Source organism: Protopterus annectens, chromosome 6.part1 (assembly GCF_019279795.1).
Source record: "Protopterus annectens isolate FY-2018-M chromosome 6.part1, PAN1.0, whole genome shotgun sequence".
Lineage (NCBI taxonomy): Eukaryota > Metazoa > Chordata > Ceratodontiformes > Protopteridae > Protopterus > Protopterus annectens.
Window position 1 is genome coordinate 279,494,723 of NC_056738.1, and position 23,750 is coordinate 279,518,472.

The following is a 23,750-nucleotide window of genomic DNA, read 5'->3' on the forward strand; positions in this document are numbered from 1 at the left end:
GTCCTAGAACAACTCAAAATACTGCAAAACTAAAAGCAGCAACCACCTATTTCAAACAGGAAAAAGAGCATAAAGAGCTATAAAAGTTGTAGCTGGACTGCTCTCTTACAGCCACACTTGGAGACTTTAATGGCACAAGTTAAAGAATGCCTGATTGCTGAAAAGATCTGGCCCAAAATTATAGCCTTCTGTGGCTTGTTTATAATACAAATATATAAATCCTTTGGGTGAACATCAGATCTTATTTAAAAGAAATGGATGCTGTTACTGAAAAAATGATTTTTGAAATGCTAAATAATACATTGTATTTTGTTTTAAAAATTAGCCAAAGATTTTATTAACTGTTTTCTATAGGAATGTAAAATGTATACCACGATTGTGTTTATATTTATGTAATACATGGAGTACCATGACTGTGGCCCAGTACTGGGAAAAGTATAAACTCTCTAGCATGAAACCTGACAGTGACAGAACGTTAGGGGTGTTTAACAGTTGTTACATACACCTCTAAGCATTGTTACGATAGAGTCTAACTCTAGAAACTAGCAACAAACAGTGCTGGCAGGAAAGAACAGCAGCTGAAGTTAAAACTGAGTTTGATTCATATTTTTGCTCTGTCCCTTTTTTCTTTTAATTTTCTGGTAAATCACTGAGGTAACAGTCAATCAAAAATGCCATAATTAGAGTTCTATGCCTCTTATTGTTCAGGAAATGCGCATTGATGCAAATCGTGTTGTTCTTCTAATTGTTTTAAGTGAATTAGAGCAATATTTAAAAACTGTCCCTGATTTTGATGAATTGATCCCTTAGATTTTGTAAGGAGGTAAGCAGAAAGTTGTGCTGTTGTCCATTTGACATCATACTAAGTTCTTTACCTGATTTCAAAGGCAGTAAAACACTTAGTGCTTTTTCCTCTTTTTTTCGGTAACTGGTAACACATGGAGCAGATGAAGCTTGACATACTGCAAATAGCAACCCAATCATAACTCTTTAGTATGTGTTTGCAACATGTATTCAATTTTTGCAGTACTAGTACTTCTTATATATAAACTCAGTAGTGTGATTATTATTAGTGTTGAAATATCTTGTTGAAGTAAAATTTGAGATTTGGATAGTATTTGGTAGGGAAGTTTACTATTGTGCTTTATATGTTTGAGGAAGGTGAGGTATATTTCCATTTTCTTATGTGGGAGATTGCATTGCAGCAGAGACTAGGATTTTTTTTTAATTTTTATTTATTACTTTTGATAACCAGGCAGGTGGGTTTGGCCTTCAGACCCTTTTCAGCCATGGGCTGGGCCCATAGGGCAGCAATTGCAGTAACAGTGGAACAAATAGCAAGATGTTCGATAACTTCTAGGATGATAACAAATAGAAACTAAAACAAGTTACAAACGCGAGAACAATGTATATATAGGTATTCACATTCTCAAAATGTAGTGCACAAGATGGTACTTGGCAGCACAGCCTTTATAAATAGATCCTGAAACCACTTTAGACATATTTATAATATGTACAAGTAGGGCAATATTTTTACCATATCATAGCAGATGAAGAAAGGATGGGAAATTATTTTTATTGTTATTTACACATTAGTCATGCAGTCTAGAAAACCATTGAAATGCTAGCCCAATTTCTCCAAAGCATTCTGTGGTTAAGTGTCTTGCTCAAGATGACACTGTAAGCAAATGGAAGCTGATGGAATCAAACCCTGGCTCATAGGAAGCAGTTCATTAATAGGACATAGCCTTTATCCAGATGTACAAATTTTGGCATCAAAGGTCCATATTAATAGGCTCATAACCATGCAGCCCAGGATACCATTGTGAAGCCTAACCCCATTTTTCCAGTTGTACCAGAGCACAATATTGTTAAGTGAGCTTGTAAAAGTCAGTCAGCAGGCAGAACGAATATAAGAAATCGTATACTACAGGAAACAGCTGTATAACAGCTCATAGTCTTCAAACTTTGTGCCATACTTCTCAGACTGTTGCACAATCTCATAGTTGGCATATATTATTGTCAGGGGTATGAAGTACAAGGTGACTTGTCCCCTTGCCAAAAAAAAATCACTTTTTCTATTTTGCTTACATTTAAACCTTTAAATTGTTTTGGGTTTCACCTAATAATGTGGTTGGTGTTGTGTGAGTTTACAGTTTAGGCTCACCCTTTTGCTCTTTGGAACATTGATGATGTACTCTGAAGAAGTCTTGACAACAAGAGACAGAAAAAAAGTTATGGCTCCAGTGCCATCTCAAGGGGGTTTTTATTTTTTAACTTTCATATTCACATTACAAAACTGGTGATCTGATGTTGTTAATCTTCTTCCCATTCATCACTGATGGGTTTGAGTCAGCCTAATACCAAGCTCACGTACACCAAAAACTCTCGAGCTAAGCTGCTACCCACAATGCCCTTCTCCCAGTTACCTCAGATCTCGTTTGCCGCGCAGTCATATAGCAGCGTTTTACCGAGCTCTCCAGCTAAGTGTTATATTTTATAGATAATTGTGTGTTTTTGAACTTTTTCCTAATCTAACTCTTTTACCCTCTTTTATCTATCTAGCTCTACCCATTGGGTATTTCTTATACCATCATTGGTATGCCCTCTCCTACCCATGTGGTATCGTTTGATACCATCATTGGTATCTTCACTCCTTCCTTTTTAGTCTCTAGTAGTGTGTGTTTTCATGTGCATGGAAATGTCTGCTAAAAAAGGGACTTCGGGGTTTAAACATTGCACCTCTTGCAGTGGCAAACTCCCTAACAGTGACTCGCACAATGATTGTGTGTTTTGTCTGGGGGTTTCTCACCTCTCTGTAAAACTTCCTTGCCAGATTTGACTAAGTTTTAGTCAGCGGACGCTGAACGAAAGAAAAAATAAACTGATTTTGAAAGGCCTTTTAGTTTCTCCTTTCTCAGAGGCCCTTTCTGTGTCGGAGGTCTCAACCCCTCCAGTGAAGGACAAAAAGTGTATCCATTCAGATCCCTCTTCAATGGCTGGTGATAAGGGCAAGTCTCATAAACATAAAGCCCATAAACCTTCATTGGAGCATAGGATTGCTTCATCGGCTCCGACTTCATTTATTGCTTCTGCTCCAGTTGCCACTTTAACCAAGGACATAGATTTTACAGAAACGTCAATGTCGGTGCCACATTCGGCACCAGTCCTGTCTACAATGTCGACTACGGCTCCGACCTTAGTTTCTACAATAGTTACAGTACCGACTTCGCCTTTTCTTTGGACAATTCCTTTGGAACCGATATCCTCAACTCCGAGTGCCTTCTTGGCACTGAGTCCCTTCTCGACGCCACTGATTCCTCTATTACTTGTCTCCAAGTTAGAGACTACAGTGCCAATAACTCAAACACCATGGACCTGGTACTCCCCTTCATTGGACCCATTCTTAGGCCAGATGTACAGTCCCTTTCTGGACCGACCCATCTCCCCTTCAGGAGTGTCCACGAGGTCCACCAGAAGTCTTTCTGAATTCGATGTGGTGTGCCTGCTGGATCAGCTGTTGATAGCCAGAGGGGTAGCAAATGTTCCTAAGCCTCATCCCACTTCGGGGTTTGGGTCTATTGCTCCCAGGACTCTCACTTATACTCCTCCTTTGGATCCGTCGGTTCCAAAGCCCATTGCTCCAATGTCCTTGGTGGAAACCCATTCCTTGGCACCAACAATGACTCTCACTGAGAATTCGAGGCCACCCCTTTGGGTTTCGATTCCATCAGACCCGTCCCTTCTTCCTCAGATTCATGGTTGGGGGGTGGAGTATTCGGTTCTGAGCATGGCTCCAAGTATTTTATCAGTTCCGTCCTTGGATCCGGGGATGACGCCTGATCCGATCTTGCTTCAGGCTCCATTTCTGGAAGCACGTCTGATGGAGTGGGGTGTGACCCCGATTCTGAGATTGCCCTACTTGGTTCCGAGATTGCCCTACTTGGTTCCGGGCTCCCATTCCTCTTCGGGCGGGTCTGCTTTCCGGGTGATGGAGAGGGTGCTTTCTTCTGGACATGCTCCTCCTACATCGGAACTTCTCCCTGCTCCCTCTGAGCTACAACTACCATGGGCCACCTCCCCAGGACATCAAGAGCAGAAGTATCAGGAAACTCCAGTTCAGGGTACCCATCCTTCCGAGTCTTCCTCAGATATCTCCACTGAAGAACCTCCTTGGAAGAAGGCATGTAAGAAGAAACACATTGACTCTCCTGAAGAGTCTATCACAGAAGATATGGACTACGATGATGGGGAGGGGTTCCCACCTGACGAAGTCTCCTTTAGACACATCCTGGAAATATTGAAACAGAGGCGTGGCTGGAAGCCCTCTAATCCTTCCTCTGAGTCCATTTTTCTGCAGGCTTTTCACTCTCGGCCTTCTAACTCTTGGGTGACTCCACCTACTGATGAGTTAGTCCAGCTCATCGTGCAGCATGCATGGAAAAACCCTGATTCTATTGAGGCCATTCCCCGGAGACAAGATACGATTCTTTCCCCACCTGAGGAGCACCCTCACTGGTCTAGAAGCTTGCCAGTTGACACTATGGTGGTGGTGGCAGCCACTAAAAAGGATCTAGCAAAAGAAAGTTCTACTGTTCATCCAACAGTGAGTCCTGGGCTGTTGACAGACTAGGGAATTGAGTTTTTGCTTCAGCGACCTTTGCAAGGTTGCCTCTCAACTTGCCACCCCTGAGTCTGTCTCCAACTTGTCCATGAGGTTGCTCTTCCACACAACCAAAGTGGCGGATAGAGCTGCGAGTGCAGGCATAGTCATGAGGTGTCATGCCTGGATGCGCATCTGTGACCTCGCGGACTCCAAGTCCTCCTTTTTGAATGCCCCTATTGAACCATCTTCCTTGGTTGGTTCCAAAGTAAAGGACACATTGGCCAGATGTGAGCAGGATGGAAAGACCTTGTCTGCCATTGGCCTGCATTTTTCCAAGCCCCAGCATTATTTTTCCAGGAACTAGAGGAGTGGGAAAATATGGCACAGAAAATCTCAAGGTCCTTTCCGTAACGCACGTGGTGAGGATTCCCCTAGAGGCAGAGGGGGTTCCAATGGTGGAAGACGCCCCATTAGGGGCAGACGGGGCCCCCAAAATCAAGCCTCTGGGTGGTCTTATCAACACTCCTGAAGTGTTGCCCAATTGCTTTCCTCTGGAAGCAGTCAGGGCTAGTTTTTCTCTGCACCAAACTGCCTGGCACTCTATTACAAAAGATTGGTGGGTGCAGAGAATAATCTCAAGAGGCTATTACATCCCTCTAACATCCCATCCAATACCTAGGGAAGAAGCAGCTTCAGAGATAAGAAAGCTGTGTCAAAAAAAAAAATCCAACTAGTCCCTCCAGACCAATGCGGATCCGTTTTTTACTCAAGATTCTTTTTGGTGCCAAAAAAGCCCGGGGACTGGAGACCCATTCTGGATCTCAGCCATCTAAACAAGTCAGTGGTTCAAACCAAATTCTGCATGGTCACTATTCAATCCATTCTCCCTTTTTTATGGGAGGATGTTTGGATGTTTTTGATAAACCTCCAGGATGCGTATTACCACATCAAAATGGACAAATGCTCCAGGAGTCTCCTTCGCTTCCGGCTAGGAGCCAATCATTACCAGTTCCAAGCCCTGCCATTCGGTCCCTTGACAGCCCCCAGAGTGTTCATGAAATGCCTAGCAGATTTCAAGGATTCCAGGTGTTTCCATATTTAGACGATTGGCTCCTTTCCGCCCCACCAAGCATCTTCTGACCATGGCCCTCTGTTACACACTCTCACTAACAGAGTCCCTAGGCATCACAGTTCATTGGGAGAAATCCAATTTGAAACTTACCCAACAGCTGGAATTTATAGGGGCAGTTTTCAATACTTGGACATGCCTGGTATCTCTACCATCTCACAGGCTTCAGAGGTTAAGATTGCAAGTATGAGTGATACTCTGTCAAAGAAAGGTATCAGCAAGAGAAGTTCTCCAGGCTCTGGGGTCCATGGCTGCGGCCATTCTGATTGTTCCTCTGGCAAGATTACACATGAGACTGTTACAATGGCTCCTACTGTCCCAATGGTTGGCAAATCTCCCCCCCCCCCCATAAACTCACAGATCCTCATTACCAACTCTTGCAAGCAAGATCTCCTCTGGTAGATGAGGCCAGATGCAGAACTTTGGTGTCACCCCTTTCAGACTTCTCAATCTAATGCCATGGTGACCATGGACACTTCCCTGATAGGGTGGAGGGGGCCATTTTCAGGGAAAGATAGTCCAAGGCATGTGGTCCAGCTTAGAGGCCAACCTGCATATCAGTGTTCTGGAGTTGAGTGTGGTGCTGTTGGAGTTGCAGGCATTACATCCATTCCTTCCATCGGGAATGATTGTGATTCATTCTGATAATATGTCAGTAGTCTGGTACTTAAACAAGGAGAAACCTAATCCTACCCCCTGTGTTGAGAGGCCATGAGAATAGCTTCCAACTGCTTTCCTATAACAATGCATATCCCAGGAAGTTCCATCGTGATTGCGGACAGGCTAAGCAGATGCATCCTCCTTCCACACGAGTGGTCTCTCAATCCAAACATGACAACAGAAATTTTCAGCTGATGGGGCCAGCCTTGCTGCAATCTCTTCACTTCCCCTTTGAATAACAAATGCAGCAGCTTCTTTGCCCTCTTTCCCCCAGAGGGGGAGTCCCTGAGAGATGCTCTGACTCATGATTAGCCCACGGGTCTCCTCTATGCTTATCTCCAATTCCCTCGATACCCCTATTTTTGAAGAAAGGAATTCGATTGAGATGCAAGGTGATCCTCGTTGCCCCATTCTGGCCTCGCCAAGTGTGGTTCCCCTTCCTCCGGCCTCACCTGTTATAACCTCCATGGATCCTGGACACTTGTCCAAACTTGATTTCTCACTTCCAAGGGTTGACTCTCCCAAATCTATCTACTCTCAAGCTGACAGCTTGGTTTCTACTTCTGTTATTCATCAGGCAAGAAACCCTTTCCTCACCTGTTCGAAATATTATTCTGACCTCCCATAAGCCATCTACCAGAAAACTTTACAGAGATAAATGGAAATGTTTTACTCTTTGGTCTAAAGAACAGATGCTAGACCCCTTCTCAGCTCCGGTCTCTGTTATACTTCAATACCTTTCTGGGTTTTTTGAGAATGGAGCATCAGCTTCTACCATTCGAGTCCATTTAGCAACTATTTCCAGTTTTCATAACGGTTTAGAGGGCATTCCACTTATCTCCACCCACCTATGCAAGACCTTTCTCAAAGGAATGTTTCAGAGCAGACCTCCAATCAGGCGTCCTTTAGAGGCATGGAATCTCTCCCTAGTACTACAGTCTCTCTCTTGACCCCCTTTTGAACCTGCTGCAAAATGTGACCTCAAATTTCTATCATGAAAATCTTTATTTTTGGTGGCTGTCACATCAGCTAGATGGCTATCAGAATTACAAGCCTTATGCATCAAGAGCCTGTATTTAATTTTTCATAAAGACAGAGTATCACTATGTACTAATCCATCTTTTCTCCCCAAAGTGATTTCTGATTTCTCTGTGAACCAATCCATTGAACTCCCAGTGTTTTCCCCAAACTATTCCAATAAAGGAGAATTCTGTCTACATTCATTGGACGTACATGGCAACTAAGTTTTTACTTGGTTAGGACTAAATCTATCCGCAAGTCAGATCAACTTTTCATTTCCTTCTTTGTACCAAAAATGGGATATGCAGTATCAAAAGTCACTTTATCAAAATGGCTCAGAGATTGTATTGCCTTTTCATATTCACATGCAAATGAGCCTAAACCTGACAATATCAAAGCACATTCAACGAGAGCTATAGCAACATCTGTTGCTTTTCACTGCAGAGCCTCTATGGACGACATTTGCACAGCAGGCATTTGGGCTAAACCTTACATTTTCATCAAACATTACAAGTTGGATATGGTCTACAGGGGAAGAGCGGCCTTTGGCTCAATGGTACTCAGGAATGTTCTTCCATAACGACCACCCAGGTTTTCAGGTAGTTTGGGATTCTGTCCCATCAGTGACGAATGGGAAGAAGATTAACAACATCAGATAAAGAAGTTATGTCTTACCATAATGCTCTATCTGTGTTGTTGATTATCTTCCATTCATCACATCCCACCCTCCGTCTCCCATCAAGGGCTCCTGGTGGATTTTATGTGTCCTTGCGGTTTTTTCAGGGTTTTTGCACAGAAATGGCCTCTGCTTTTACTTCTATGTGTTTCATGCAAACTCGATCCGAGGTAACTGGGAGAAGGGCATTGTGGGTAGCAGCTTTGCTCAAGAGTTTTTGGTGTACATGAGCTTGGTATCAGGCCGACTCGGTTCCGAGGGCTCGGAACCAAACCCATCAGTGATGAGTGGAAGAAGATCAACAACACAGATGGCATGTTATTTTAAGACATAACTTCTTTTTGTTTTGTTTGATATATATTTGAATATATCTGTCTTTATGTGTGTGTGTGTGTGTGTGTGTGTGTGTGTGTGTGTGTGTGTGTATATAAAAATTGCCCCAATCAATGGACTGAATGCACAGCTTCTTAAATGATTTAAGCCATAATCTGATACAGCAAAGGAACAAGAAATCGAACATAGCTTCTCAAAAATATTCTGGTTCAGTGATGTACGAGATCGTGGCATAGCAGAGATTGAGAATGTGCCCCTTTTTTGCTGTTGTGCATGTTCAGAGTCGATATATATATCTTGTGTAGTGGCAATGTTATGTGAAGTTTTTAATAATGTTAAGGTGTAAGGTTGGTGGAAGGGACAGCATTAGGATTAGCACCCATTACTAAGATGGTGCAGGGCGTGGGCCTATCTCTAACAAACAATCTCAGTACAGGCTGCATGACTTCTGCTAAAACACTGGTAGCTACCTAGGAAATCTCTCTCTTCATCATTTAAGTGCCAGTATTTTGCTTTGTATCTGCTATTATTATTTTGGGCAATCCATTTTCCATACTTCTTTTTGCTTTATTATTCTTTCCATATATGACTCATACAATTAATTTCATAGGGTTCAATTTGCTGGTGCTTCTGTGAAAGTGTATTTTTCAAAAATACGTTGCCCCTTTCTGAGTGCTAGATTGGTATTTAAAAATGACATTACTTTGTCTGGGCACTGCTGTCTTTATTTGCATGCAGCATTGCCTTTGTACCCTATGACAAATTGTAATCTAAGCAGAAAATAAGTTCTCTTCCATGAATTGTTTGGTTGTTGAGTTTGGCATAATGGGTAAGGTCTTCACCTCACAGACAAAAAGTACAGGGTTTGATTCTGATTCGGCATTATTGGCTAGGTTTAAAAATGACCCTTCAGGGCAGTTAACGTAGTATTCTCCTATGAACTTATTAATGAACCTAAACAACAGTGAAACTGAGATATAAACATTTTGGTTCTCTTAATCTTTAGAACTATTTCTATGCATTAATGCCATGCTTGCTTGTCTTAGTAAGGTATTTTGTTTGCCTTGTCTGCCCCTTCTTAGTACTACTTTTAACCTGCTTCTTGTTTTTTATTTATTTTTTAACCACAGCTGAAAATTAGGAGTCCCAGTTCAGTGTTTCATGCACCTATAATTTCACCTGAAGATATTTCCATTGTGCTGAAGCAGAAGGAGTCATTGCAATATGAGATAAAAACTTTGGCAAGTACCCATGTTACGATTACAGTAAATTGTTTCTTCAGTAGTGCATTTTATTTCTTTGCATGTGTGATAAAGTATCCCAGTTTACTCAAATGAATACTAAGCTCATCTTAATTTTATGTTAAAAATAAGCTGTAGTGATTTCTTATATAACATCATTTGCTACATATGAGCATTTTTATCCTATTTTAAGATAAAGCTACAGCACTGATGTTTGGGGAATAAAGTCAACCCTGATCAACTTTTTGAAACTTTCAGTTCATCAGAATTCCCATAAAGAATTCCCAGTGGGTAAACACTGGTGCAGATCAGGCCATGGTAAGTATGTGCTACTCGTTTCAGATGTCACCATTGCAGAGTCAGTGAACATTTCTGATCAGTTTTTTTCAGTCATGCCCATTGACACATAAAATACAAGAGTACTATAAATGCGGATAGTAAATAGTACTTGTAACCCAAATAGGTATAAAGAATACAGTGAGGCTACAGTAAACAATCCGTAATGAAATACAGCTGAAAGAATCTCATAAAGTAGATAAAATCAACAACAACTAAATTTGGAAGTGACAAAGTATACAGTGAAGTTGTCATTAAAAATTAGACCGGGCTGAGAGGAAGGGTATGAATGGACTAGAAGTATAGTAGTAAGGAAATGCAGCAGACTTGTATTAGTAATGAACAGTGAAGATGTTCAGTAAGTTACCAATGGAAAATGTGAAAGAGAGTCATAATGAACAATCTGGTAGTATAAGTGAGGTGATTAGGCTGCTAAAGAGGGTACTGGTATGAGATTAGTGTGCAATAGATAGGAACATAAATTGAAATACTGGAGTTCTACAAATGTTGTTCTAATACATGGATGATAGAAAATAGTGGATGAAATGTGGTTTTAACTCAGGTCAGTTAGTAAATGTTATATTGCGGTATGTTTGTAGTTAGTAGGTGTGACTTACACATTTTTTTATATATGTTTATTTGCTGTACATTGTTATAGTGTGGTTAGATTTTAGCTAATATGGGCTATTTACAAATTATTTATTTATTCTACATCAACTGGAATTTTTGCAGTTGGATTACTTGCATGAGTAGGCACAATGAGCATGGGGAAGCTTGAGAGTTAGATTACAACTGTGAAGAAACTACATTTGAATTTTTGTTTCAGGTAAGACTTACGGTTGATTGGAAAAAGAAGTAATTGTAGGTAGAAATCATAGGGTAGTAGGAAGTGAACTTGAGATACACAGATAAAGGTAGAAGTATGTTTGGAAAATGAAAACGCCAAGGGACAGAAGAATGGACATTAACTTATCTGAAATGGTCAGTCTCAATGTTTTTCTTTTTGTAATAACTATTAACTGAATAGCCTACTCATAAGTTACCTGTTTTTTTTTTCACATTTGCATACAGTTTCGTTCACAATTACAGTAATATTTGCCTGTGATGTAAATCCATAGTTATTAGAACGTGTTACTTTCCTGACACATATACATTACACCAGTACCCTAAATAAGGAAGAGAGTTTACTTCACTATTAATATTAAAACAACTGTCTTTCGGCTTTTCCCGGTTAGGGGGTCGCCACAGCGGAACTCCGGTCCACTAATGATTGGCAGTGTCAAGTTGCCAGCCAGGCGCCCAACCCTTAAAGAAGGCACACCCACACATGCTCACAACTATCTGCATGCCTCTAAATTCACTCAACCGCAGAGAGGACATGCAGAATCTGCAAAGAAGGTGCACCAGCCAAGAATTGAACTGGAGAGCCTTTTGCTGTGAGATGACAATGCTAACCGCTGTGCCACTGCATCCTCATAAAATTTGAAATAGGGGGATATTGTTACAATTCTTTCTTTTTTACTTTCATACTGCCTGTTAGAATCACATCTATTAATATATAGTTCTTTCTGCATATACCTGATGTGTAGATATGATGAACGTGTCTGATGTTTTCTTCTCCTACTGAAACAAAATTTCATGTTGTATGGGTGAGGCAGAAACCCTTATGATGGTGTGAGTTATTGACATCTGTGCCAGGGATAATAGGGCACTGCATGTGTAACATATGCCAGCATAGTTAGTTGGAGTTTGATAAATAATTTTGTGCCATTTCCCTATCACACTGACTTGTACAGATGCTTGTGTTAAAAATGTATCAGCATTGTTATAACTGATTTAATGTTTCTTTAATCAAAGAATTCTGGAAGGGAAGAGTAGAGTTTTTTAAATTGCTCTATAATTTTCAAATACTACAACAGATATTAGCTAAGTTCTGCATGTGCATTGTACCAGAGTGATGTGATCAAATGTGATGTCATTCTATAACCAGCACTGAGAGGATGGAACATACACAGCAGCATGTTTTGTTTTTTTTTCTTTGGAACCTGGCATAAAAATATGTGACAGTTATAGTTAGATGAGTTCAGTTCAGAACTGGAAGCTTATCACCTTGCCTTGTGGAAGTAAGCAGCTCAGCATCTAATCTTGCCTTACTATATTAATTAAATTAACTAGGGAACAGTTATTCTTTAGACAGTCAGGAAATACAGTGAGATTAGATAAGTATTAATTTTCTACATCTGTTTGAATATGTCCAACTGTGTTATTTTTATTTCTCCTGTGATTGAAACTCTGATGTTTATTTTACTTAGATATTTAGTAGTCTCATGTTTTCTATTGTATTATTTATTATTAAATATTTTTATACCTTTCATTGTGGCTAGTCTTTTAGAGAATAATTTTAAATCTTGAGAGTTGTTGTTGTGACTTTCGGCTTTTCCCGGTTAGGGGTCGCCACAGCGGAACTCCGGTCCGCTAATGATTGGCAGTTGATTTTTGTGCTTATTTTAGTGATGTCTTGGCCACTCCAAAAAGCCTGGCTGCTTTGCTTACACTCTACCATTTAAGTTATTATTGATTTTACTCAGTATAATTGGATACCCTTGCAAGAGCCTCACAGTGATTGACTCATGGCACCAAGGTTACCTTATAGTATGGGCAGAAGGGGTACAGCTAGTAAATATTTACCAGCCTATCCCAGGAGAGTGTGTGTCTGAGTGTGTGTTTGTCTGTGTGTCGGTGTGGGTGTATGTGTGTGAAAATCAAATACCAAGGTGTGGGTGTGTCAGCTACTTGAATTGGGACACAGTGCTCCTAAGTGAGTCTTGTTTGGGACCTGAAGAGAGAGGGAGTCAAGTCCCAGGTCTGGAGCAGCTTCTCTGTGTGCTTTTGGGAGAAATTGTGCTTGATACAGAGAGCTGCATTTAAAATACTGTGTAAGTTAATTCTTGTTCTTAGTGACCGTCTCTCTCTGGTGTCAATGGTGAGGGTTGAGGCTCCTTGATTGCTGGCTTGGTATAAAGGGTGGCCTTTATAACCCCTTATACCATTGATAATGACATCAGTGGTAAATTTCCTCAGGTAAATCCATGCTGTTGTCAAATGTGACTTTGTCTACTCAAGGCCCAGTTCATATGCTTGATATTTCAGGAAGTGCACTGCTGTACTCGTATGACATGATGAGAATGATCTTTATGTGCACCATGTTGCACAATATGATTGTTAGGAAGCAGGCTTCCAGGCTGTAATAAAACCACATATACCATCCCAGTCATCAGCTCTACCACCGCTATTGTCAGGAAATGAAAGTGATAACAGAGACCAGGAATACAATATAAGAGGACAGATGCCAGCTGCTACCCTTCACTTGGACTTGGAGCATTCAGTAGGACAATGATGATGACAGTCACTTAAAGTAACACTGTGTGAGGTCACATTGTGGTACAAAGCAGTAGCTGTCTAGTATAATGATGATGATGATACAGAGCCATAGGGCTAACTACATCATAGGGTGATTGAGCTGCTGACTACAGATTCATCCAGTGAAATCTGGCTTCCCTCAGCTTTTCCAGAGGTCTGTGTGGAATCTGCTTGTGAGTTAGCCCATGCAGTTCTAAACCTGTCAAGTCTGGCAGATTTAGTGTTGCATGGCATCAATCTCAGGAGGTTGTAGCCTAAGAGGCTGTATTGTCTGACAGATATGATGAATTATATTCAGTCACAATGGTGCCGCTGCTCACCTTTATTTAGGATGCAATGTATGACAGTTGACTACACACAAACACACACATACACGTGCATGTGGGTGTGTCTGTCATTCTGTCTCTGTTTGTGTGTGTGTCTAGAGATATAACCAATATAGAGTCAGATATTATGTATATATGTATTTAAAAACACACACACAAGCCCAGATGCAGATGTATGTGTGTGTGTGAAACATTGATTTCACTGCCATTCCTCCAGAAGGATGCCCATTGGAGGATCAGTCCATGTCAGTGGAGCTGTTGGGAAAGATGAAGACTTAGACGTTCTTTGGTTCTTTTTAAACCGAGCCATGCCTCCCAAATCTCTGACAAGTTCTGGTACCCTTGATAAATGTAAGCAGATGCTTGAGAGGTGAAAAATTCCCAAAGCAGGGACCTGGGAGCTGAACCATTTGCAAGGAAGGAATTTCCTTTTTCCCATCGAATTGTTCAAGTTATACTTGAACTGATTTAGGGGAAGAACTGTGCTTCACATGGATGGGGAGCCACTTCCAGAAAAGTGGTAGTCTCTGGGATATTTACCTCTCTCTCTCCAGCAGGTCCTGTTTATATCACATGCAAGGTTTAAGTCTTTTGATTGGGTAATCCTGGTGCTGTTTGTTTTGTGGATATGCAGGAGGTCCACCAGAGTGGGGTCTGGCATTGCCTTGTATGCCAGCCATAGCTCTCCCCTGAACAGCCTGTAGGAGACAAAACACAGGAATAGGGCCTTGAGGTGTTCTGCATAGGACATGTTACACCCTGTATTTTTTTAGTGAGGAACCTCAGTGGATGTCCCAGTTGTTAGATATGCCCAGTTAGGTGCATACCAAAGGGGTATTATACTCAATGATAGGTCTTATGAATGCTGAATATAGTCGAACAATGACTTCCTTGGACCTAGATGCTATACCCTTTGTTTATAAATTGCACAACATAGAATGATTTCCTCGCTACTGTAGACATGTGATGGTCAAAGGCTAGGTTACTGTCTGTGTGTGTGTTCCCTGACTACTGGTCAGCTATTAGAAGTGTGCTGTCAATATGATAGTTACAAGGGGTCGATGACTTCCTGAAGGATACTGTTATGAATTTCTTTGGATTTAGGTTTAGTCCATGGCTCTGGCACCAGTTGTTTATCTGTGTCAGCCCATCCTGGAGAACATTCATCTCAGTGGGTGATTCAATGACAGCTCCAAATTTGCAATCATCTACAAATTTAGTCAGCCAGAGGCCATTGACAATGGCCTTAACTTCAGAGAAGTAAATGCCAAAAAGGGGTGGTCCCAGGACATCAGCATCCACTCAGAAGACTTCTCTGATTAACAATAGGTTCACAGTGCTTCTAGTACAATGTGTTACCATTTGGACTTCCTTCAGTACCCACTGTCTTCACCAGAGTGTTGGATGTTGTGGCAAAACCTTGAAAGAAAAGAGTATCTAGGAGATACCTTGCAGGATGACTGGATTCTGGTTGATCCATTCATGGATTCCCTCGAGAACATACTTATGTGGGACTACCAAGGAGTGCATTCCCTAACCATAGAGACATCCATGAATTTCCTGGAAGACAACTTGGTATGGGCAAATCAGTGTGTGCCACCCCTAGCCATGACTATAATACATATGAATTCCTACCTGTCCTGTGGTTAGGGGAAGTGCTTCAGTGAAAATGATTTGGACTCTTTTAAAAGGTGGTCTTTGCCCCTTAAGAGGGCTTAGGAGGTAACAGGCTTACCCTCCTTGTTGAGTATGCAGTTTAAGGTTCAGATATGGGCTATTCTTTGCCTTGTGGCTTAACAGCAGCTGTGAACTCCATGGTGATACTGTCTTTACCTGATGATGTGGGTGTTGGAGTGGATTGTGAGATGTGAAGTAGCTTCAGAATCACAATATTCACATGAACTGGTTACTGGTGTCAGACCTTTGTTTCTCATCCTAATTTTAGATATTTCCAACCAAATCTTTAGTGGATCATCTCTACTTAGACTCAAACCTTTCAAATATTGTAGTGATAGATGCTTCACTTGGTTGTAGAGTTCACCTGTTCTCCCAGATAGTGTAGTGGATGTGGTCTTCCTCAGAGAAGGAGTTCAGAGTAGTACTTCTGCCATTGGTGTCTTAGAAAATGGCTGCATCCTGGGCATCTCCTCATCAGGCCAGAGAAGCTTTCCATCATGTAGTACATATACAAGTAGGGGAGCACAAGTTCCATCTCTTTCAATCAGAGCCTATCTGGCCCTAGAATATAGACTAGGGCATTCTATTCTCAGAGACTAATATCTGCAGGAACATGAATAAGGTAATGGATGTGCTAAGGCACATCTCCAGTCCTCTGCTGGAGCTGAGCATTCAGGGAACATGTCTGATCAGGATCTTGTGGAAGTAGAGCATTCTGGAGAACAGTCTGTTTGCTGATGGGAAGAACGTGGTCCTCTCCACTTAGGATAAATGCAGTAGGACAAGAGGAAAATTGCAGTTGATGTATTCTGTTCTCTACCATGTGACAGTCCTGTATGCCTTCCCAGCATTCCCATTGCATTACAGAGTTCAGGGAAGAAAGACCATAATCCGTTCTGATTACCTCCTTGCTCTGAAGGGAATGGTTTGAGGTGCACTTCCATGTAATGTCAGAAGCCTATGTAGACATCTAGCTGCACGTTAGTGCTTGGCTGCTAATATAGACTCTTATACTCTACCAAATCTAACAGTGAAGGTTATGGAGGTGATCATGACTGCTAGGAAGCCTTCCACTAAGCAAACATATGCTGCAAACTGGAAAAGATCTAGGTGGTGTGGTACCTGTTTTTTCCTGGTGGGTAAGCCTGTATGTGATTCAGCACTGGATGGGAAAGCTGTTCTTTAAAGCAGTGTCACATCTCACTGGTTTATTGAGGAATCACTCCCCTTCATGGGACCTGAATTTCATGGTGGACTAGTTTACCAGTCTGCTGTTTGAGCTGCTAACTCACTGACATTTTCCTCTTGGAACATGTTTTCTCTAATATCCATCATCTTTCTATTTCATATCTCAGAGCTGGTACAGAACCGTATCAGATCTTTCACAAGCATAGTATCTTCTTCAAGAAAAATTAACACCTTCTAACAAAGGTGGTGTCTGAGGTAGAGCAAACAGACAGAAAGGGTATTTTTGTCTGTGGATGCAGGGATACTCATCTGAGTCTTGAAATTATGATCCATATAACAATGAAAATGGGGAAATAATTACTAGGCTAGAATATGTGGTACCACAGGGTATTGCCGCTTTTCCAGGGTATAGCAATATCTGATGTTGAATATATTAGTAGCAAGGCTGTTGGGACACAAACCCACCCTCCACATCAATGGATGGAGTTGGCAATACATGCATTAAAAGTGGAAAAGATTGAATCATATTTTGCAGTTTAATGTTAAAATTTCATTAATATTTGAAGTGTTGGGAATCACATATCACATTATCTGTTCTTATTCTTTACATGGGATGCTCATAATTGATTCAATTACTACTTGACATGACTGCATTGGTTTGGGAAGGTGGACCAGTGGTTTCCACATTTCTTCCAATTAGGTAAGTTCTTCTGTTTCTCAAGTAGAAACTTTCTAAATATACTGTTGACTACATTAAATTTGTTATCATTTAGGCAACCAAAGGCTGTAGACAAAGCCCATTCCTTGACAGGATTGACTGCTTCCATTGCTTACTTCATGAATGTGTCATATTGCAGACATTAGTGCTGTGACTACTTTGTCTTCTGTATACAGCTTCACAAAGCATTATTATCTAGATTGTGACTCAAAAGAAAGGCTACATCTGAGAAGTTCGCTCTCCAAGACTCCACCATCTCGGCTGTCTGGTATTGGCCAATTTTACAACTCCTTATGCTGTGGCAGTACTGCTAAGGATTCAAACCAGTGGAGAATCAATTAAGGAGGGTCTTCACTGTTAGAGGCAACAGATGCACACACACTCTGCATCAGCTGATCTACTTGGGATCCATCCTATCAGCAATGTATGAGTGTTTTTTACCATTGGTGCTGCTGTTGGAGTTACCTGAATGTCTAACAAGTATATATATTTGCATTACTTGTTTTAATATTTTATTGTAATATTCTTGCATTGAGAATACTTTTCTTTTGCTTCTGTCAAACTTGTAAGGTGCATATGTTACTTGTATCACTTGTGATTATGGAGCTTTTCTCCCCGAGCCTCTGCTGAAAAAGGGCACAAGCTCAGTTGGACTAACCCAGTCAACAAATGTCAAATAAATAAATAAGTAATGTGATGGTAAGCCTGTATTGCTATTTCCTAGTTTATATACAAGTACTCAGTAGTAGCTAGGGCACAAACTGTTAAGCACCAGAAACGTGCACGTCTGTGACCAGCAGTTTATGTTGTGGTATGCGTCACCATGGTGCACAGATGTCCACAAGCAGGGAACTTTGGCAAGGAGTATGCCTCTTACAAATCAAGTTCTACTTTTCAAATATGCATGTTACTTAAAAGGATTGTGCATGATAAAATGAACAAAAGGTATACTGTTGAACAGTGGAACAATATTTTTATTCTTCTTTCTTCTCTAAATCACCCTTAGTAGGAAGATTAGAAAATAGTGATTGAAGTGTGCTTGTTTCTGGAGGGATTGTTTCCATATCTAGATTTAGAATGCTCCAGTTTACTACTATTCCAAAAATATCTCTAATGTTGTATCATTATGATGCACTGATAATTTGAAGATTTATGGTGGTATCTTCTTGTTTTTACCTACTACTGAAGGTTGTGGTTGTACTCCTGTCTTGTTATGCACACTGTGTAATGAGATATACAATATCAATGTTACATGCAGGTCCATCTGTAGAAGGTAATGGAAAAATGAGCTAGCCCACCATGTGTTACAACAACTTTTTTGTGATGTGTAGTAGCAGGAAGTTCTGTGTAGCTGCTGAAATAGCCAAAATGACAAAAATAAGTATGTACAAGCATACCTTTCCTATGCTCACTGCATGAACTCTCCTTGCATATCTTACATCCCACCAAAGCTCCATCATTCCCCCACTCAACCACTACCACTGTACTACTACTCACACCACCACTTATGTCTCACCCACACTCAGCTCCCCTCCCACCAGCTCAAGAACCATCCCTATGCATCCCCTACATATTCTACCAACTATATTACTCAAACATACAGCATCCCTACAACTTAACATAGTAACCCTCCCACCATACCTATTACCCACAGAGCACAATCATAAAGTTTCCCTTATAAACAAACACATTCAAAAACTGAGAAAACTAATAATCTCATGCGTATCAAAACTAGCCCTAAGTGGAGACATCCACCCCATCCCTGGCCCTACCATCTCCAACCCCAGTCCTCATAATCAGACTAGAAACCACAACTTCTCCCATATTACAGTCAATAGAAAGCCAAGTGACTTCCTTCTACTAAGCCTAAATATTAGAAGTATATCCAACAAAGTCCATGAACTCCATGCCACCATAGACTTGTACTCCCCAAATATAGTCATCCTGACAGAAACCTGGCTAAAACCTCACATTACCAGTGAGCAAATACTCCCTACAGGTTACGGCATACTAAGAGTAGACCAGCTAAACAAAAAAGGAGGTGGTGTAGCTATAATATTTAAACAGCATCTAAACATCCAGATCTTAAAATCATCAGCTCCACAAATAGGCATTGAAGAAATAATATATACCATCCTCAAAATTAACCAAAACAAAACCATCGACATAAGTGGATGCTACTTCCCACCTGGCCAAAACATCCCTCCACTAGAAAACCTACTCATCTGGTCTACCCACCATCTCCCCCAAGAAACTATCATCTTAGCTGATTTCAATATTGACTGGCAATCCTGTTCTGGCAACAATCCAACCCATCATGTACACCTTCATGGCTTCACCCAACTAGTCCAGTCACCAACCAGGATAAATAAAAACTCCAGCAAGCACACTACCCTGGATTGGATACTAGTCAGTAAGAGCCCTCAGTCATATATAACAGGCTGCTTATCAGATAGCCTCAGTGATCACTCCCCAACATTCCTACTCAAAAAATACCTATACCAAGCTAAACCTGTCATCTACTGTCAAATACGTAAAAAACTAAACTTTAACCCACTCACATTCATCTCATCCCTCAAAGAATGTAACTGGCATCCTCTAAATTACCTCAGTCTAGATGACACAGTTGAATTTTTTAATACTACCTTCCTGAACATCCTTATTACCATGCCCCCATAAGATTTTCCAGAACCAAAGCACAACCCTCCCCATGGCTACAGAAAACCACTAAGTCAGAAATGAAAAACAGGGTAAAGCCTGGGAGCACTGGCGCAAAAACAAAACCCCCTCAGCTAGACAGAAATTCCTAGAACTATGCAATAGAGGCAAAAAGCTAATAAAACAGGACAAATTCCAATACTACCAGTCTGCCCTAGACTCCTCACAACACAGCCCCAAACAATTCTGCTCCTCCATAAACTCCATCCTCCACCCTGGTTAAGTCAGTACCCCTCCTCCTAACATCCCTCACTCCTCAGAAAATATTGCTACCTCATTCAACACACACACTTCACCCAAACCATACTATCACTAGCTAAACAACACAACCCCCCTCCAACCCACACCTTCAACTAGTAATCTCCCCACTGCCTTCTCTTTTTCTCCTGTACCTACCTCCAACATAAAAAAACTCTTAACTAAACTTAAACCCACCAAATTAGCAGCAGACAACCTCCCAGGTGAATACCTACAAATCGCAGCTGATGCTCTGGCCTACCCAGTGTCCATCTTGATTAACCGATCTCTGTCAGAAAGTTACGTTCCCACACTGTGGAAAGTATCACATATAATTCCCCTCCACAAAGGCGGACCCTCCATAGAACTAACCAATTACCGCCCCATAGCTATTCTCTCTCCACTCTCCAAAATACTAGAGAGATGCATACACTCTCAGGTCTCAGACTACCTCCTTACTAACAGCCTCCTTTCCAGTACTCAGCATGGTTTCCGACCAAACCATAGCACCACCACTGCCTTACTCTCCTTTACTAACACTATCCTTCAGCATAAAAACAATGGCTATCTCTCCTCTGCTACTTTCCTAGACCTATCTAAAGCATTTAACATGGTCCCACACAAACAACTTATCTCTGTCCTCAATAACCTATCCTTCTCACAATCAGTCACCAACTGGTTTCAGAGGTACCTGTCTGACCGCCAACAATCATTGTATGGCAGAATGACATATCTCCCCAACTACCTGTCTCCATAGGGGTTCCCCAAGGATCCATCCTTGGACCCCTACTCTTCTCTGTTTACACCAATAATCTAGCCTCTGCCACCAAACATGGCACACTCATACAATACGCAGATGACTCAACCATCATCTGCTCAGCCCAGTCCCTACCCAGACTGCATGAAGTCACACAGGAAGCCTTTTCCTCTGTTGAAACATGGTTATTCGATGCCCAATTAATACTCAACCCAAACAAAACTAAACTACTCATCTTCCAACCCACCAAACATACTCAAAACAACTCTCATTTTAACATCACAGCAAAAGACAACACCACTATATACCCAACTGAACACACCAAATTGCTAGGAGTGGAAATAGACAATAAACTAAAATTTGACATTCACATATCCATGACCATAAAAAAGTCCACAAAAAACTAGGAGCGTTATACAGAAATAATAAATTTCTCACCAAAGCAGCAAAGATTTCAGTAGCAAATTCCCACCTTATCTCCACCCTACTTTATGCCTCTCCATTATATACCAACCTAAGGCAATGTGATCTAAACAAGCTAGAGACCTGCTACAACAAAATCACCAAATTCGCCACAGGGGCATCCTACAATAGTCACCACTGTCTCTCACTTGCTGAACTGGGCTGGCTTGAACTCCCTCACCTCCTTCAGTGGTATCAACTCTCACTCGCCCACAAACTAGTAAACCATCCACTAAATGTCCCATCCCTCCAGAATCTACTGTACACCCTATTGCACCACCAGCCACTAAGATCCAGCAACAAAAATCACTTGCAGATCACTAAAGCCAATAACTCTGCTGGTGAAGCACTATTCTCTTGCGCCATAGCCAAATTATGGAACTTACTCCCACCCACAATTACCTCCGTACCATCATGCACCCACTTCAAAACTTTACTAAAAGCGCACCTAAAAACATGCTGGCTATGCCCTTGCAATTCCCACTCTAATATCATCCACCCCATCCAACCACTACCTTTCTTTCCACTCCACTAACTACCTTGATTATTCTAAGCTCAGATGCTCATAAGCCTAGTACTTATTATACAGCAGGAACTTCTCATTGTAACATTTGTTAATGTCTGTTATGTACTTTACAGATAAAGATTCTAGTTGTCTACTGATGTATTATGTTCTTCATCTGTAAATATGTTGTAAGTAATTGCTATGTTAAATTGTTAATCGCTATGTAATCCAATGTAACTACTGTCTGTTTATTTTACTGTGGAGCTTTTCTCCCCAGGCCTCCACTGAAAATGGACCTACATCCAGTCGGACACTCCCGGTCAACAAATTTAAATAAATAAATAAAATAAAATAATCAGATCATGATTGCACATACTCCGATACAGGATATGATCTTGATACTTATTTGTTTATGCATTTGTAATACAAATTTTCTAAAGGTAAAATGTTATACTTTGACATATAATACATCACCACCTAGATTCTCCACTTGCTGATATTCTTGCATCTTTTTCTCTTCTTCCAGATGCCATAACAGCCACTCCAAGTCTCTATAGATTTAAGGTTTCTTCACTTTGTGACTGACTTATAAACAAGCTTATGGTAGGGGAATGGGCACATATCATGCAGGTATTCTGCAAGCAGACTAGCTGAAGGCCATGAGTCAACAATAATACATCAGCTATGCACACTTATTGACTAATCTACTAATCATAATACACTCATTCACAAACACACATGCACACTGTTTACCCAGCACTCAATACCCATGTGCCCGGACACATCAGGTCATACAAAAAAACACTTTCATTATGAGGGAAAAGTCCAGTCACATCCCCCAGAAACTAATATAAACAACTCTAACATGGCCCTTGCCTTGCCAGTCAGGACATAGTGCTGCAAAAACACCTATTTTGTACACCATTCACACAACCTGTGCTAACTTTAAAATCTATGCAAAACGCACACCTCATGCTTTATTCACACACCATACACAGTAAATAGTAAAAGCACCATGCATTCCAAGCAACACATCAAGTTACCTTGAGTCACTCACTCACTCCCATAATCAATCACAAATCCATGCACAGTCCTGAATTTACACACAGACACACACACAGTACAAGCATCACACAGCACACTTTACAAGCACTTCCAAGACTCCCAGACGTCATGTACTACCTCACCTGCATATTCAGTCTCACACACACACACACACACACACACACACACACACACACACACACACACACACACACACACACACACACACACAGAACTAGACTCACTGTTCTGTACACATTGCAAACCATCAGATATACACATCCCATGTTTATTACTCTGCTTGCTTGTAAAGAAACACACGTGCACCATAGCTCTCACCATAATTCATAGAAGCATTACTAGCATTGCATACCACACAGACATCAACTCCAATCCCTCAATAATTTTTCAGTATTTATACACACACACACACACACACACACACACACACACACACACACACATACACACATACTAAATAAAGTCACACGAGTTGCAAACACATCAAACCCCACTCCCTCCTATACCTTTTGAACTCATGCATGACTATATATATATATATATATATATATATATATATATATATATATATATATGTGTGTGTGTGTGTATGTGTGTCTGTGTGAATATATATATATATATATATATATATATATATTTATGGATCCACTTCGTAATTTCAAAATACTGAAATCCC

The 23,750-nt window shown here is 40.9% G+C and overlaps 1 protein-coding gene across 1 annotated transcript in view; it reads left to right on the plus strand.

Moving 5' to 3' along the window:
• LOC122805511 overlaps positions 1–23,750 on the plus strand; it is a 2,681,670-nt gene that overhangs the window by 2,042,189 nt on the left and 615,731 nt on the right. Inside the window, exon 9 of the mRNA XM_044075707.1 lies at positions 9,555–9,665. Coding sequence (XP_043931642.1) covers positions 9,555–9,665 — 111 coding nt within the window. The remainder of the gene's footprint in view (positions 1–9,554; positions 9,666–23,750) is intronic.